Source organism: Triticum urartu, chromosome 5A (genome assembly GCF_056163025.1).
Source record: "Triticum urartu cultivar PI428250 chromosome 5A, HENAU_Tu73, whole genome shotgun sequence".
In the NCBI taxonomy this organism is placed as follows: Eukaryota; Viridiplantae; Streptophyta; class Magnoliopsida; order Poales; family Poaceae; genus Triticum; species Triticum urartu.
Genome location: NC_141877.1, coordinates 41,144,596 through 41,161,900, shown reverse-complemented (window position 1 = coordinate 41,161,900; position 17,305 = coordinate 41,144,596). Strand labels below are relative to the sequence as shown.

Genomic DNA, 17,305 nt, shown 5'->3' with positions numbered 1-17,305 from the left:
GGTTGCCATGGCGGCCGCGGCGTCCCCGCGGCGGGTGCAGTCGGTGGGCATGCGCCCCTTCCAGCCGGTGGATAAGATGAAGAAAGGAGCGCAAAATGCAGGGGTTAGTTTGCAAAATCAAAACGTTTTTGCAGATCCACTTACGTAGGGACTGCGGGTTGAATACAAAAAACAGCAAGGGCTTTTTTAAAAACTACCGCAACGGTGATCCTCAATCCTTGCTTTATTATTAAATTAAAAAAATTAAAATTAAAATAAAATAACTAGTTAAGTACCCGTGCGTTGCTATGGGACAACAAACTTACGCGTCGTTGATCTCCACTGCCGACTCAACCTTGCTGGTTGTCTCACCACCATCATTGAACGCACAATCACCCCGTGCTCTCCCTCATCATCAGCTCAAGAGAGGGTCGTCGTCTTTTGGTAGCCCTAACAACCTCTCTGCTTAGCGCACGCATCCCATAAAATATTGGCTTATATTTTCTTCTCCATACGACATACTTATCATCACGAGTCACTAAAAAAGTCTACCACGGTTTCCTTATTAAATCTCGTTTAGCAATTAGAAATATTGGCCACCCAAGAAATACCGGCACAATGCAACAGAAATAAATTTAAGCATAGAGATGATTTTTTGAGTTGTCGGTATTTATCTAGTTATAAACAAATCTTGTAATTTTTATATAGTTATGAAATATCTTGTAACCCACGAGCATGTGTTCAACACACAAGTCAAATTTTTGTGTGTGTTATGTTGCTTCTAACTACATTGCCACAAATATGACATTATGCTTAGTCCTCGCTCGGAAGCTCTCTGGCTTCCCAAACAGGCCAACTTCTCGGCCAGCCAGCTTTGCACGCGAGCTGGGGTCGCGAAGTTGCTGGTTCGCTCAGGAAGTTTTCTTCATATCAAAATGTTAGGTGCACCACTCCCATAAATTCAAGAAACTCCAGCTTCTTCGTTTGGAGGAGATACGCTTCCACACCTCCGCGAAATTACACTACGGGAGGATTGGGCTCCGCAAAGCAGGCCCAAACCATTTGGCACCCCTCCACACGTGGAGCAGGAGAGGATCCCAACAGGCGCTTAGTTCCAAAACATCTTATGCGCTTTGTACACTTGTAGATCATCAGGTTACAGGATATAAAGAAAAAAATAACAGTACCACGCTCGCATGTAATTTAGCATGGATTTAGGAATCACCAAACAAGCTTACATAGTGAACCATCAGAAGCTCGACATATCAGAATTAAATCAGATCCTCATCGGCTGTAGAATTTTCGCCACGTCAAAAAACCAAGCAAGGATCACACAAACAAAAAAATTAGCCAACAACATAAGAATGTTTGTTTAATGTAATTTATTTATATTCATAAACCATACCATGTTCTGATACATGTACATATATTTACCCCGCAGATACGGTATAAGACATTATTATAGAACAATTTATCATTTCTCCCATCTAGCTATGTTTCCCAATCTCCACTCCATCCCCTGGAGAAATAAGGTTGACAGTTTCCACCCTTTTTATTCGTTCATGGAATTTTCATTTGGCTTAGTCGCTCCTTTGAAAAAAAGGTTCTCTATATTAAGATAATCCTCTTAGTAAAACAATGTGGTGCCCTTTGGAAACCAATCATCAATAATCATGAGACACTTAGGAAATTTACACTGAAACTTGAACTTTTGTCTACTAATCAGACGATCCATGCTAACTACAGACATGTACTCCACATAATAGTATTCATTGTGAATCCTTGTCTATGCCCAAAAGAAGAACAATATAAGAGGCTCTGCAATACTGGAATAAATTTTGAAGATCGCTTAGGGTGAAAGTAAGCAGAGGCCATAGAATAAGATGATAACGTCGATTAGGAACCCTACGACCAGACAAGATTGGTTAATAATTTACATAATTACTACCACAGATTGCTAGCTAATAACCAAACAACCTATAATAATTGTAATAACCACACTTTGCATATATATATATGTACGCTGATAGAATATGTGATATTTGAAAAGGCAAAAAGTAGAACATGAAAGGGGCTATTGCTTCAATTCTTACATTAGGACTGCAGAAATAAATATATCCGTGCAATTGTTAGTACGTACAAATATTAACCAAAAAATGCACGATTCAGTTAACAAACAACAATGCCATGAGTTTTGCTACTTGTCTCTGCCGTAAAATGGTGGAATGGCACTAAAAAGGATCTAACTCACCTGTTGATTGGTTTCCCCCAGCCCCCAACAATAAGAGAGCAATGCACACTTGCTAATTGATCTTTACAAAAATAAATGCTGCAGAGCTTCAACACTTACTTGCAAGAAGATATAGAATCCCACAACCAATATTTTTTTGGGTGTAAGCTCCAGCTAGAGGAGGCATACAGAACCACAACTAAATAGGATCAATGCACCGTTGCCAACACTGGTCACTGATTATGTACTGACATACCGAGACGCGACAAATTAAAAATCAATTACCAAAAACTATAAGTAAACCAATCCAGGCTTTACATATTTGCTATAGTAGCAGTCATATGAATAGAACATCAAATGGAAACTTCTGTGCTTCCTCCTCTTGGTTCCAATAATCATCGTCGTCAAACTTGATATTCTGCAGAGTAGGCCATGTGCGCCATAGTTAACAATATGGAAGACAAATAAATGATGCTTCGTTGTCCATTTCATATTGGGTACCCTATCCTATCTGTTGATGTGAGGGACCACACATGCATCCTACAGTTTTGCCAAAATCATGAACCTTTTAAAACCATTTTTTCTACCGCAAAGAAAACATCAGTGAATAAAATTCTGAGGTACTAACCTGATTATAATACTCATACCAACTTTCTTCCTCTCCCACTTCCCCTCTGTCCTTATATCACCATCTCTTTCAATCTTCCCCTCTCCAGTGCCCAATATCTATCACCATGGTGTCATAACCTCACTATTTCTGTAGTGCGTAATGTTAAACAGATTACAAGACTTCAAAGCAGTAATAAAGTATCTATAATAGAAAGATGTTCTCAAGATTGATTCCAACAACTTGAAATAAAACTAAAAGTTAATGATGGATTGCCTTATGCTTCCCTTCAAGTTTCTCATATACGTCAAATGACTGATCATCTGGCAAACAAAGATGACAAGTTCCATGTAAAGGATCAATGTATGTACACTTGAATAATATCACAACTGTAGAAAGAAAATGTGAGTCAGCATCAGTCAAAACTTAAACGTAGATAGCGATACTACCGGACTCGCGGGCTATGCCTACGGCCCCTAGGCCGTCGGCATAGGCCCCTAGGCCGTCGGCATAGATCTATGCCTACGGCTGCCGTCGGCATAGACCCGTCGGCGTAGATGTCGTCAGCGTAGTTTGTCAGATCGTCGGCATAGTATAGCCGTCGGCATAGGGGCCTATGCCGACGGCCTGCCGTCAGCCGTCAGCACAGTATAGCCGTCGGCAGTGTTTTTTGTCTGACGGCAACGGACGGCGCCGTCAAAAGCGCTGACGAATCACGCAATGCCACGTCGCAGGGCTATCCCTACAGCAAAGCCGTAGGCATAGATGAGTCTATGCCGACGGCTTTGCCGTCGGCATATCTCTGCCACATGGCAGCTCCTGGGTTCTCCTGGCAGCGGGCTATGCCTACGGCAAAGCCGTCGGCATAGATTTTGATATATGCCTACGGCTTTGCTGTAGGCATAGATGTGCCACGTGGCAAGCCCTGGTAACTCCTGGGCGTATACATAGTTTTTTTCCCCTGTTTTCTCTTTTCCAATTCATTTGACAGCATTTCAAAACAGAACAATATGAAATTATGCAGAAATATGACAATTCATCATGTAAACATACTCAAGTTCATCTAAACATACTCAAGTTCACCATCATCATCTAAACATACTCAAGTTCATCACATCATCTAAAGATCATCACCGACGGAAGTTCATGAACATAAAAGTAGTGCAAGACATGAAACATGATAAAAGTAGGAATATGAAAGGCATGGCACGATGGCCACATGCACGGAATCATCAAGCAAGAGCACCTCCGCCAAAACCACCACCTCCGCCAAAAGCACCACCTCCGCCAAAACCACCACCACCACCTCCGCCAAAACCGCCATCACGACCACCACCACTCTGCCAGATCGGAGTGACTGGGGTCGACGGAGCAGGAGTCGAGCCACCGGTCCCCTACATGTTTCAGAAAAGATTCTAACGGTAAATATGATATGATAGTGTTTCATGAACGAGAACTAGTTTGCTTGTAGTTAGGCAAATGTACTAACCGGACCATCACTGCCTAGTGCCACCCATTCATCGAACGTGGGCACGTGTGGGGGTTCTCCCGCAGGTGGTGGTGGGGGTCCCATTTGTGGTGGATCCGTGCAGTTAGTCCAAGACGCCAACATAGCCTGAATGTTAGTTAAACAAGCAAACTAGAAGATCAGAAGGAATGAAAGTGCAAAAATTTAGCTTGGTTTTAAGAGGGCAAAACTAACCGTCATCATCTGACGGTTGTAATCATCGTTTGCCTTCACTCGTTTCAAGTACTCCCGCACCTCGAGATTCCTATGCTCGACAAACTCCTTATACTACTAGTCCAAACTAGTTCAAGTTTGGATTAGTAGTATACTTTTGGCATGCACCTCATATTGCCTCCACTTGAACCTAATCCACCTTCATTTGACACACTGTTATGGACATAATGATGTAAACCTCATAACTGGTATTGTACCAATATTTGTACGATGGCGCATAAATACACTAAAAATAAAAAAATAAAAAAAATACTAGTAGCGATGGAAAGAAAACATGCTGCCAGTAGTTACATTAGCAACAGCGTGGGAGTGAACAAGCGCTGCAGCTATTTGTCCTAGCAGTAGCGTGTGCGGCACGCGTTACTGCTAAGCAATAGCTGTAGCGCCTTATTAGTAGCGCGCCTACCCGCGCTACTAATGAGCACGAAACCAGCGCTACTGCTAGGGTTTTTCCTAGGAGTGTTTGTCGGACGCAGTTGGTCTACCCGAATGGGAGTGTGAGGCCATGGGTTCTGTGGTGTGGATAAAGTGCGCTACCTCTGCAGAGTGTGTGTATTAATCTATCGATAACCGCGCCCGTGGATAAGGACCCAGTTCGTAGTTGGTCACACTATGGGTCAACAGTAATGATAATAACTTGCTTAATAACAACCCTGCTTCGATGATGAGAAAGAGATTGGTTGTGGTCGTGAGATGATCACCGTGGTATCGAGGATACCGAGTTCATGGATATTTGTGGTTGTGATCGTGAGATGATCACCGTGGTATCAAGGATACCGAGTTGATGGATATTTCTGGTGTTATGCGAGAGTCAAGGGTGAAGATCAAGCTCCTTGTGGTCATGTAATGATTACTACGGTATTGTTTATACAAGCTTGATTTGATCCTGAGATGATCGTGTGATGTCCGAGGTTGGTAAGTGATGCATGTGATGTTTACGAGGTAACCCCAAGCAGAGTAAGTTGGTGCATGATAGTGTCATCATGTTGCATGCTAGTATTGTCAGATTCATCTGTTCATGCCATGCTCATATTGTTCTAGCTGCACCATGTTCATGTTGTTCATGCCATGTGGTTGTGATGATCTCATGATAACTCCTGCTTAACCTGTAATTGCCATGCTGTTGTCTGTCTTGATTGCTTTGGTTGTTGTGAGCTTGCAAGTACATTCAATGTAATGACCTGGCGTGTCATGCTAGTTTGCAGGTCATGCCGGACTTGATTGCTTGTTTGCTGTGGCTTCCTTGTTTGCGAGCTAGGATAAGCGTTCCGGCCAGAGTCCCCGCGGAGTGGAGTTCACCACCGTCGTCGTTGTTCCGTTGCTAGAAGTTTTTCCGCTGCTTCGAGTTGTTCTGATGCTCGCATAGAGCAATAGTGGCAGGCGTAGTGTCGCCGTGCTGATGTAATTCCTCGTCATATCAGAACCCCTTGTCACTACAAAAAAATACACTTCCGTGATGATACATGTTTGTCACAGTAGGTCACGTTTTCTGTCATGCATGTACATCCATGATAAATTTATGATAGAATCAAGATAGTCATACCTGTGTTGTCATAGAACTGTTCCATGAAATTACCAAAATTATCATCACGGAAGTGTCCACTTCCATGATGATAAATCGCGCGTCACAGAAGTGCTTTCATCAAGGGTGACCGACATGTGGCATCCACCGTAACGGAACGCCGTTTAGCTATCGGGTCCGGTTTTGGATCCGATAACCCGTTAACAGCCCCGACCAATGGGGATTTTCCACGTGTAAAATCATCATTGGCTGGAGGAAACACGTGTCGGCTCACCGTTGGGATAGATGTCATCCACTCATTGGACCCAAAGCGCCTATGATACACCGACACGTGGCACGGCCCAACAGCGGCCCATTCCTGTGAAAAGGCTGGCCCGTTTGACTTGGTCAAAAGGTGGCGGGCCGGCCCACGGCAAGCCTGTTAACGGTCTATTCGCATATAGCCCATTTACAACCCGCTATCCCAGGGCCTGTTTACGGCTTATTCGAATTAGGCCCAGTAGCGTCATCTGGGCCGTCAAATATAATTCCAGCCCGTTTTAACTTTCAGCCCATGTATGGCCCATGACGTCTTTCGGCCCATATGAGGCCTTTATTACTCTCGGCCCATTAACGGCCCGTGGTAAAACTGGCTCGTAATGAACAGTGTATCACTTTATACCCATTAACGACACGTGGTGAAACTGGGCCGTAATGAACATTGTATCACTTTATACCCATTAACGACCCATTATTCCGTTGGGCCATTTCCAGCCCATGTTATGTTTCGGCCTTCTCGGGGCCCATTTATTTTTGGGCTTATTTCCACATTCATTTACTTACGGCCCATTACTGTCATTTTCTGCTTGTGGGCCAAATTCAGCCCGTGGTTATAGTCGGCCCGTTTGTGGCCCGATAATACGTTGGGCCGTTTTCATGTCAAAAAAACCCGTTGGGCTGTTTTTATAGAGTTATCAAATACGACCTATTAACGGCCCGTTATTGTCCACGAATAGTATGACCCATAATTGGCGAAATGATGATACGCCCCGTAGAAGGCCCATGGATCCTACGGTCCGTAAAAGGCCCATGAATAGTACGGCTCGTAGAAGGCCCATGGATCCTACGGCCCGTATAGAAGGCCAATGGATCCTATGGCCCGTAGAAGGCCCATGGATCATACGGCCCGCAGGAGGCCCATGGTTACAACAGTCCGTGTGTTGCCATGATTATTCTGACCTAGTTTCCAAAGATAGGTTATTGTGGCCACTAGAAAAACACAGAAAAAGAACTGCAGTGACTACAAGCAAACAACTAAACAAGACAATAAGGAAATAAATAAGCAAGCAATTAACGCTAGCCTATTACCGCTATTACACATATTACATCCACTGGGCATCAAAGTTTGCCACCAGTGCAAATATAGGGAACAAAGCAGCATATAACATACACTGGCCGTCAAAATTGGCCACCAGTGCAAATAAACGCGGCAGCAAAACAAGAGCATAACCGTAACAACTTCAGAGGAGCTCAAGAAACGTGGTATCCACCATGCTGGCAATAAGCTTAGCAAGCTTATTAGCTTTGTCCTGTTTGGCGCTAAAATCCTCCAACGCTTGTTGTTGCACCAGAAAGTATGCATCTGAATGCTCCAGGGACTTCCGCAGTCCTTCTGCTTCTTGTCGCAGTACAGCTGATCGATGTCTTTCAGCTTGTAGTTGAGACTCAAGAAACCAAACTGATGTAGACAGTGAGTTTGAATAGCTTGTGCAGGCGGTAGTGGCCAGTAACTCCAACACTAAACCAAGACAAGACTTTGGGGTTGTCTCACTGTCTTCGAGATAGTCTTCCTTAGCTGTTTTATCAGCTTTGTTGGAGACCAACAAGGATGTGTCACTATCCTGAACCTTATCTGCATTACTTCCTTTAACATTGCATGATAAGGCACTCTTCCTCAATATTCTGTCAGCATTCTAAAAGAAGAAACAAGCAGACACATAACAGTTTAGCATGTACTAGTATATGAAACTCATTTCGGTGAACCTGTTCATTAGTAAGGTCGACAGGATTAAACTACCAAGTCTTCTATTGTCAAGTACTAGTACATAAGAAAAGCATCAAACAAACATATATCTATGTCCTATGGTCACTGCATTGTCTTGCCAAATCAAAATAGAGACACGGTTCAAATCATATCAGTTCAAGACAAAGGAGTAGTGAAAGAATACAAAGCGTGGGAAACTACACGGCACAACAAGATTTCAGATGGGTACCACGGGTCTACATGATATGAGAAGTCAACTGTATATACAATTGAAATTGAAATCAACAGAGCTATTGATAAGAGCAAGCCTGTTAAAGAAACATGCGTAAACATACCTGCTGTGCCATTAAAGTTTCGACTGGATCCTTCAATTTAAAAATAATTTTGTGTGAGTAAATACAGTGATACAAGAGCAAAACAGTATGCACGATAGCAATCATAGTTAAAAAAGGCGCGCCTAAGCGAGCGCTTAAGTGCGCCTAGGCTCTAGGCGTTGGCGAAACGCATTGCGCATAACTACGCTTAATCTGTGCATAACTGCGCATAAGCATGTGCTTTGGTCAGTAAAGCGCAAGGCGGTGGCAAAACACACAATTAACGCCTAGCGCTTTTTTGAACTATGATAGCAATGGAATCTTAAATTATAACAGTTGTTCTTTAGGTTTAGGCACTTGTTCTACATGAACAGAGTACAGTAAGACGCAAGAATATATAGTACTTAAAAATAGAAAATGAGCTCATAGACCTTACCACATTCCTTGTTCAGGACCAGTACAGAACAAGGCGTTCCTAGTCATCGTCCAGTAAATGTGTCTCAGGAGAACGTAAGGGAATTTGATGAGTTTCTTTGCTGGTGAAGTACCTTTTCTTCAGGTAATTCCGATACTGCCACCAAGCATTCTTGAAGATAGCAGAGGTATTAGCATAGGTTACTTCGTCCTGAGTTTCCAAATCGGTCCTTCTCTATAGAGAAAATTGGGAAACTTTGCTGTATTATAACCACCATGGAGGTAGGATGTATGAGACAAAGCAAAGTAATTGCCATGAATAACATTACTTACACATAACTCCTTGGTAAACACCTGCAACTGGCATTTTCCTTCATATTCAGTATAATATTTTCAAGATGGGAAGATACGCACATACGATTTAACAACATAAAATGCGATAGATGCTAAAATACGACTAGCTGGTTGTGCTTCCTCCACAGGAATAGGCGTACTAACTGGTGGAGTTGGGGTTCGCCGTGGTAGTACTGGCCCTTTGGGCACTGGAGCTGCCTTACTAACTGCTCTTGTTTGGAAGCTCTGTGGTGGAGATGGTACTGTGCCAACATGAACTGGGTTACTATCTGCTGGGGTTGGGGTTAGATTGGGTGAAGCTGGTTCTCTGTCAATCGCAGTAGGGGTACAATCTGCGAGAGTTTGGGTTATGTGTGGTAGGGCTGGTTCTCATGCATGTACAACCGAGGTGCTATCTCCACCAAGAGGCAGCACTGTTTTATTTGAAGACCATGTTTTTAGTCCGCTATATGCTGGCATCACCCGATCCAATTCAAATGGCTGATAAACAGGAAACATAGTTGAATGTACAGACATTGCATGAGAGACAGATGCAATAGATAGTGTGGAAAAAAGAGGGCATGAAATAGTTGACATGTATATTGTTTAACTAAAATGGATAGCATGACATAATTTCACATATATGATGTCTATCTAAACTGGATAGCATAGCATAACATAATTCAAAGATATGATGAATAACTAAATAGGATCGCATGACATAATTCACCTACATGTTATCTAAGTAATCGGGATCGCATCATTTAATTCACATATGTGATTTATATGCTAAACAGAGGGAATTAGATATGATGTCTGAACTAAGAACATGGTGTTGAATATTGTGTATATGATGTCTAATCTATGCAATGTAAGACACCATATGCATGATATGAGCAGTATAACCGTGCCAAGTGAGAGCATACACCTTGGTGGGGGAATAGAACTGGTCATCTGTCTCTGAATCCATCTCTGAGGAGCTATCGGGACCCAACAAGAGATCTGCTTCGACAAGTAGCAAGGTGAGATTCCGGCCTTCGGCATAAGATTTGTCCGATATCCTAGGATGTTGTTTTGCACATATTTCCCCGATTGGGGAGCATGACGACAATGCCAACGATTTGCATGGATAGGCCGACCTGGAAATCACGAGCTCCTCGTCATCCCCCAAAACTCCCCGGTGTACCTTCTATTCAAGGTGGCTCGTCAGATTATTGTTGACAGCTCTCAACCTAGAGCAAGGACACCATGGTGAGCTCGCGATACACTTGGAGCGGTTCCACTCTTCACATTCATTGGTCAATCTCATTGTCGATTGGGGCAAATCCATGAGAACTCGGCCACCTCATTTCATCTTTCACCGCATCCCATATAAACCACAACTTCAAAATTGTAGTATTCTGGAGATTTCTAAACTCAGTAGCGGTATAGACATGGTACCACAAAAATATTATAGAAGAAGCTTTTTATGCAGCTCTGACAACATGACAGTAAGGTGATCACTTCATAATTAAAGTGCCCAACTAACGAAAGTTTTTCCACAACCAAAAGCACCAGCAATAGCACATGTTCCTCCAAAACTAAGGGGAACAATGCATCAAGCACACGCTGGACCCATTTTAAAGCAGGTATGACTATAATTTAATGACGTCGAATGGAAATGAAAAACCAACACCTGAGGATGTTTGCTTATGTAAGAATAGAAACGGTGTTAAACCATTTTCATAAATTCCACAATACATGCAGTTGAATAAAAGTTGGAAGGCCCAAACGACATGAGTCAGGTGCAAAGGAAAAATAACCCATAAATACACATGCATCCTAGATGAACGTGAATGCAAAAACACGATGTGCGGCCAAAATCATCAACCAGATAAAGAAATAATCATAATATGCTTCATGGATTAATCTGGAGCCTGGACATGTTTATCATTGATCCAGACTAATCTCAAATGTGATTTTTTAGCTTATAAATACATGGTTGAATGACCACAACAATTTTTTGCCAGGCGGCAGTTTAGTGAAATATAATTGTTCATCTGCAGAGAAAGCACGTCTGCTCATGCATTGAATGTATAAATTGGCAAGTTTTCTATTTTGGTGTTTGAGGAACTATGAACCGGTAAGTAGTTTGTGCATTCCTTCTACTCGTCTACCTGATAAGGAATTCTCTGTAGTCATTTTGGTGCAGTAGACATGCAATGTAAAACCCCATGATTGTCAGCCGCGTTTGAAAGCTCTATGGCAGTCAATCTAACAGAATCGAGTAAATAGCACTGGTGGTCTATGAACTTGCACTGCGGGTGCACTTTAGTCACACAACTTGCAAACCGGAAGAACCCGTCACAGAACTTGCATTGTGGGTGCAATCAAGTCACACGCGCCAGCTGAACCGCGCCGACGCCCGGTTTTCTCAGTACTTTTGCAGAAAAGTCCTTCGCGATTTATAACCGAATCGAACCCTAGTTCCCAAATCGAAACCAAATCCCTAGTTCTCGTCTCTCCTCTCACACCTACGGCGGCGGCAGATGGGCGGCGGCGGTGGTGACGGCAGCGAGAGCTCGAGCGGTGGCGGCTTTCCTGGCTGGAGTTGTTCCTCCTCCCTCGCCGGAAGTAGCCGTGGTGCCTCCATCATCGTGGCGGACAGTATGGCAGGCGGCAGCTCTGAGAGCGTGGCACTGGCCAGCCGCGCCGTTGCCGGCATCCGCGATGGCAGGTCTCCGGCGCCCGCTGTGGCATGGCCTCGCATCCGGGACTCGCATTTGTTTCCTCAAGAGGTGTGGCAGCAGGGTGAGCCGGAGTTGCGGCCGGAGTGCGGGCGGGTTGTCATCGCTCGCACTGCTAGCATGGCGGCTCTCGAGGGAGATTTCTATGGCCGTGTCCTGTATGCCACCATCATTGGACAGCCGCGGAGCGTGGTGACACCGGAGGCACTAGCGGCGGCGATGGAGTCTCACTGTGCTGTCCGACGGACGACAACCAAGGTGGAGATCACTTGCCCACCATTCCATTTTTTCGTTCGCTTCGAGTCGACAGATGATTGCACTCGTGTGGTGCACGCGTCGGAGCAGCTTCGTTGTTGTGGCAGCAGGATTTCTTTTCAGCGCTGGTCAAACTTCTCGCGTGGCAAGCCGGGGGAGCTCAAGTACAAGACGTTGCTGAGTTTGGAGGGGTTGCCGGAGGAGGCTTGGGATCCACACACCGTCAACCTGGTGCTCGCCGGTGTCGACGGCGAGCTCATTGACATGCTCCCGGCCACCGACAAGTGGGTGTTGCCGGTGACCGCGTGGCTGCGCAACCCTTCAGGTGTACCAAAGGTGCTCACCGTGGCTATTCCTGCACCTCCTACGGGGCCATGGAAGCCAGACTCCAACGACGAGAACGCACATTCACCGCCGGCTCCAAATTCTCCCACAGAGCGTGCAACCGTAGAATTTCCAGTGATTATGCATGTCAAAGAGGTCGTCGATCGTGGCCCATTGCTAACTGAAGGCTTGGCTGTAGAATTTCTCCCTGATGAAGATGAAGACCTTACCCGGAAGCATACTTTCACCACCTGGCGCGGCAAGATAGATGGCACTGGCCCTGGACAATATGGCACAGCTTAAGCGATGATCAGTAGTTTGGTGTTTTCATTTGAATTTGTCGGTCTGTAATGTTGAATGTGAACTTGTCGTGTCGTGTTGTTAGTTTGTTACTGTCAGTTTGATGTTATAATCCTGAATGTTGTCTGTTACAACTGTTGTCGCTTATGTGAATTTGCTTATTTTGTTTCATGTGTGCAAAAGTATGCTCTACATATATGATTGCAAATATGTAGAAGATCGGTCCATAATTTCAGCCACAGTTTAAGAAGTAGTTCAGCAGAGTTACGTATCCACCAAAAGACCAGTACATAACACTATAGAAGTTCAATTAGTTGCCACTTCATACTACAACAAAATGAAATTGTAGCACATGTCCACTTCATACTACTTAGTACTACTAGTTCATGAGAACATAAGGCATCTCAATCTTCTGGGTGACCTGGAACTCATCTTGGGCTTCCTCTTACACATGTCCAGTTCTACTTGTTCCTTCCCCAAGTAAGAGCCACTCCATTCCCCTAGTTTTTCTTTTCCTTTTCCCTCTTGTTCTTGTAGAATTTGTTCTTCCTCTTCTTCTTGGTTGGTCTGGTTCATGTCCATGTGCTGGTCCTCTTCCTGCTGCCACTGACCCACCTCTTGCTCCTCTTGCTCCTCTTCTTCCTCTTGCCCCTCTTGCTCCTCTTGCTCTTTGTGTTGTGTGTGCTGGTTCATCTGGAATGTTGGCCCTAAGCTCAGCAACAAATGCACTTTCATCTGGAATTCGGTGCATCCTAGAAACAGGTACTCCTTGTGCTGGCCCCTAAACACATAAATAAAAACATGAGGACAGGGTCAATTTCACCATATGTTAGTTCATGTCATTTGTGAAATGAATTATTTCACCAACTGTTTTATAAGTACCTCATGTGATAAAATATGTACCATGCTGTCTTGTACTTGTGTTGGGTCCAAATGTGGCCTCATAGTTCTATGTTGAATATGCTGACAACATCAACAAACACTATGTAAGTAAAGGATTTAATTAATTTTCTTTTAGTAAGTAGAAAAAGTAGAACTCATAGTTAATATTACTGGAAAGTCAACATCTCCATTCTCATCAATAACCATTTTGGACTTCTTTTTCTTTGCCTTTTCCATCAGCTGCTGTACTAGTTCATTCATTTTGTCAGTGGGCTTTCTCTTCCTTCCTCTAGAACTTTTTGCTCTAACTAGATCATTTGGCTCTGCAACATGCTCAGTTTGCTCTGGAACTTGCTCAGGCTGCTCTGGAACATGCTCAGTTTGCTCTGGAACTTGCTCAGCTTGTTCCTCATCATCCCCACCCACTTCTCTTATTACAACAGCTTTCAACTTTGAGCAGCCACTTCTGTTATGACCAGCTTCTTTGCAGTAACCACAGTGCATAATAGCACCATGCCTGCTTAGTTTGGTGCCATCTTCACTCTCCTCAGGTTGCTGCCTTCTGTTCTTCCTTCTCCTTCCAGCTCTTCTCTCATATAGTGGTGGTAAAATAGGTGTTGCAGATACAGCAGCCCACTCATCTTTATCTCTAGTTGGATATATCTGTACCCCATAAGCTAGACAGTATGTTTCCACAGTGTAACAAGAAGAAACCATGGTTTCAGGTTTAATCCTTTCATGTCTGCAACATGCACATGCATGGCTGCAGGGAACACCTGTGAGTTGCCACCTTCTGCAAGTACATGTATGCATATTTAACTCGACTATGTATTGCTTGTCATTGGACAAAACACCAAAGACACCCATGCCTGACTCCTCAGGATGACAATTGGCAGACAACTCTATGTTTTTTCTTAATTTGTCTCTAATTTTGGGAGTTAGATTGCCTGTCCATTTTTGAGTAGCTTCTTTTTTCTTTGACATATGCCTGTGCATTAACTGTGATTTTATCCTCTCCAACATGGACAACACAGGTAGTTCTCTAGCTTCTAGTATGTACCTAGTGGAATTCAGTAAGAACAATAGTCAGTTATTGCAGTTATAGACAGGTAATTAAGTAAGACAGACTATTAAGTAAGACAGGCAATTAAGTAAGAACAACATTCAGTTACCTGTTGAAAACTTCACATGTGTTGTTCAATAGAATGTCACATTTAGGAAGCTCACGAAAAAAAGCCCTTGACCATTGATTTGGTGCTTTATCTTCCAACCAAGCATAAGATTCTGGGTTATCTTGCTTCAGTTTCTCCATGTTTAGCTCAAACATGGTTGGTGTAGTGGATTTGGCACAAGCCCACACTTGTTGTCTTATTGTCTCACCTTTGTGCACTGAATGCAAGTTTTGGTATAAGTGTCTCACACAAAACCTATGCTCTGAGTCACAGAACTGCTCATTTACAGCCTTGATTAGCCCCTAATAGAGGAAACCAGTTATATCTTAGTTTGTATGAACTGAATTGCAACACTGACACTAACATGAACAGTAACTGAACATTAAAAGTGATTTACCTTCTGTTTGTCACTCATGATAGTGATTGTGCTTGTGTTAATTATGTTGAGGTCTTGCTTCAGTGTACAAAGGAACCAGTTCCAAGATGCATAACATTCTGTCTCCACCACTGCCATTGCAATAGGATAAATTGAGTCATTGCCATCAATACCAACTGCAGTGAGTAATTGGCCACCATACTTTGTCTTTATGAACGTGCCATCAATACAAATGATTGGCCTGCAGCCCTTCAGCCAACCTATTTTACAAGCTGCCAAACTTAAGTAGCAAGTACTAAATAGGCCATTCTCTAGGTTCAGATAGAAAGATGGCCCTGGATTGCTATGTCTTACTTCCTCTGCATATCTCCAAAGCAATGAGTACTGCTTCACCTCATCCCCACGCATAACTTCCAATGCTGCTTTCCTAGCTCTCCCTAGCTTGTGCCTGCTAACTTCCATGTTGAATTTCTTCCTGACTTTTCTTGAAAAGGTAGACAGTGAAATCTTGTCATTGTCTCTGAACTTCTCTACATATTTATTGGCAAAAAAAGGTGCTGTTAGTTCCTTCACATCCCAAACTTTTTCACATGTATGCTCTCCAACATAAGTCTTTACAAGGAAGGACTGTGTCCTGTTGTCATTGACAGCCACAAGCTTCCAAGGGCAACCCTCAGAACACACAGCCTCAAACCTTTGCTTGTTATTTCTTTTCTTCTTAATTTGCACCCTGTTCTTTACTGCATATTGTTCTACAACTTTCCTAAGTAGATCCACTGAATCAAATACCATTCCTAGCTTGAACTGAGGGTTTTCCATGTCAACAGCAGGGTTAAATGTTTTAAACCTATATATAGGTTTCTCCTTCTTTTTCTTTGCCTTGTACTCCTCATCATCGGAGTCACTTTTATGTCTTTTCTCCAAGTCATCCTCTTCTGGCAGTTGCAGATCATCCTCATGAACATCATCTGACCCAGGAACATGCCTATATTCAGCTCCTATGTTTTTGCCCTTCTCAACCATAGCATCATGCACAACATCATCTACATTCTTATCATAGTCCTTATCATCCTCCTCCTCCATTCCATAATCACTGTCGTACCAAGTAGGATCAATGTCTGAATCACAATCGTACTCTTCTTCTGAAACTTCTGAATTCTCTGACACATCTGATTTTTCTTGGCCCTCTGACCCATCTGCATCTGCTTGTTGCTCTACAGTAGATGCATTTTCTGAACTACCTGCCACTGTCTCTGATTTCATCTTCCTAATCTTCTCTGTGCTAAAAGGGCTCATTATAACTGTAGGTAGTGCAGGGGAACCTTTAATTGGAATGTCATCTTCCTCCTCTTGATTCTGTTCTCTGATATGTTTAACAAACAGAACCAGTACCTTGGAGTAAACAGATGCTCTGGCCATCTTTAAACAGTCATTTTCCAAGTTAATTTCCACCACATCTGCAAGAGTTTTACCAGGTGGGCACCATAGCATAATTTTCTCCTCATAGGGATAATTAAGTTGTGCTAGCATATAGCAGATCACATCATTACATAGTGTATTCCTGTCCAGGTTGTCAAACCATGTTATCTTCTCATCCAAATATGTCAGATTCACTCCTTTTCCCGCAAAAAACCCACCATGATGCACCTCCACACTGAATTTCACCGAATCATACCCTGCATTTGTGAGCGGAGGCAATATCAGCCCAACATGCCCACACAATATGAACTAACCCTAGGATGCAGCCCAACATACAAAAAGAGGTAAAAGAGGTACCAACCATGTCAAGTACCTAGTACTGCACATCTCAGACCTATAACTATTTAGATGCACCACCAGTATTTCATCTATTGCGTGAATGAGGAAACCCTAACTAAAATTGGGGGACGGGATAGGGGGAGGGGGAAACTCACCGTAAGTCGGACCCCCATGCCATTCAGTGCGAAGAACCGGCAACTCCACCGTCGGATGGAACACCGTCTGGACCGGCACCCTGTCCGCCGACGATCTCCATGACGGCACGGCGCCGCCTGTCTCCTCTCCCATCGGCAACGAACAGAGGCAGCGAGAGAAAACAGAGGAGTGTTTCAATGCGGCATTGCTTGAG

The 17,305-nt window shown here is 43.6% G+C and overlaps 3 protein-coding genes across 3 annotated transcripts; 1 reads left to right on the top strand and 2 right to left on the bottom strand.

The window, feature by feature from the left end:
- The first annotated feature begins 11,691 nt into the window (after nucleotides 1-11,691).
- LOC147967831 (uncharacterized) lies at nucleotides 11,692-12,849 on the top strand. Its single transcript, XM_087523271.1, has one exon. The coding sequence runs from the start codon at nucleotides 11,692-11,694 to the stop codon at nucleotides 12,769-12,771; it is 1,080 nt and encodes a 359-aa protein (XP_087379397.1). The 3' UTR covers nucleotides 12,772-12,849.
- Nucleotides 12,850-13,367: 518 nt separating this feature from the next.
- On the bottom strand, nucleotides 13,368-14,695 carry LOC147967830 (uncharacterized). The gene is made up of 2 exons (XM_087522558.1): nucleotides 13,651-14,695; nucleotides 13,368-13,549 (listed from the first exon to the last, which is right to left on the bottom strand). The coding sequence occupies exon 1, from the start codon at nucleotides 14,671-14,673 to the stop codon at nucleotides 13,783-13,785; it is 891 nt and encodes a 296-aa protein (XP_087378684.1). The 5' UTR covers nucleotides 14,674-14,695; the 3' UTR covers nucleotides 13,368-13,549; nucleotides 13,651-13,782.
- A 25-nt stretch (nucleotides 14,696-14,720) lies between these two features.
- On the bottom strand, nucleotides 14,721-17,305 carry LOC147967829 (uncharacterized). The gene is made up of 4 exons (XM_087523270.1): nucleotides 17,112-17,305; nucleotides 15,220-16,874; nucleotides 15,071-15,124; nucleotides 14,721-14,777 (listed from the first exon to the last, which is right to left on the bottom strand). Exons 1-4 carry the CDS (start codon nucleotides 17,242-17,244, stop codon nucleotides 14,721-14,723), a joined length of 1,899 nt encoding a protein of 632 aa, XP_087379396.1. The 5' UTR covers nucleotides 17,245-17,305.

Excerpts from the sequence above, each read along its gene's own strand:
- LOC147967831 (XM_087523271.1), top strand. The coding sequence starts at position 11,692 with ATGGGCGGCGGCGGTGGTGACGGCAGCGAGAGCTCGAGCGGTGGCGGC.
- LOC147967830 (XM_087522558.1), bottom strand. The coding sequence starts at position 14,673 with ATGTTGGAGAGGATAAAATCACAGTTAATGCACAGGCATATGTCAAAG.
- LOC147967829 (XM_087523270.1), bottom strand. The coding sequence starts at position 17,244 with ATGGGAGAGGAGACAGGCGGCGCCGTGCCGTCATGGAGATCGTCGGCG. Across the intron at positions 16,875-17,111 it reads GCATGGGGGTCCGACTTACG|GGTATGATTCGGTGAAATTC; the intron begins GTGAGTTTCCCC and ends TCACAAATGCAG. Across the intron at positions 15,125-15,219 it reads TCATGAGTGACAAACAGAAG|GGGCTAATCAAGGCTGTAAA; the intron begins GTAAATCACTTT and ends TTCCTCTATTAG.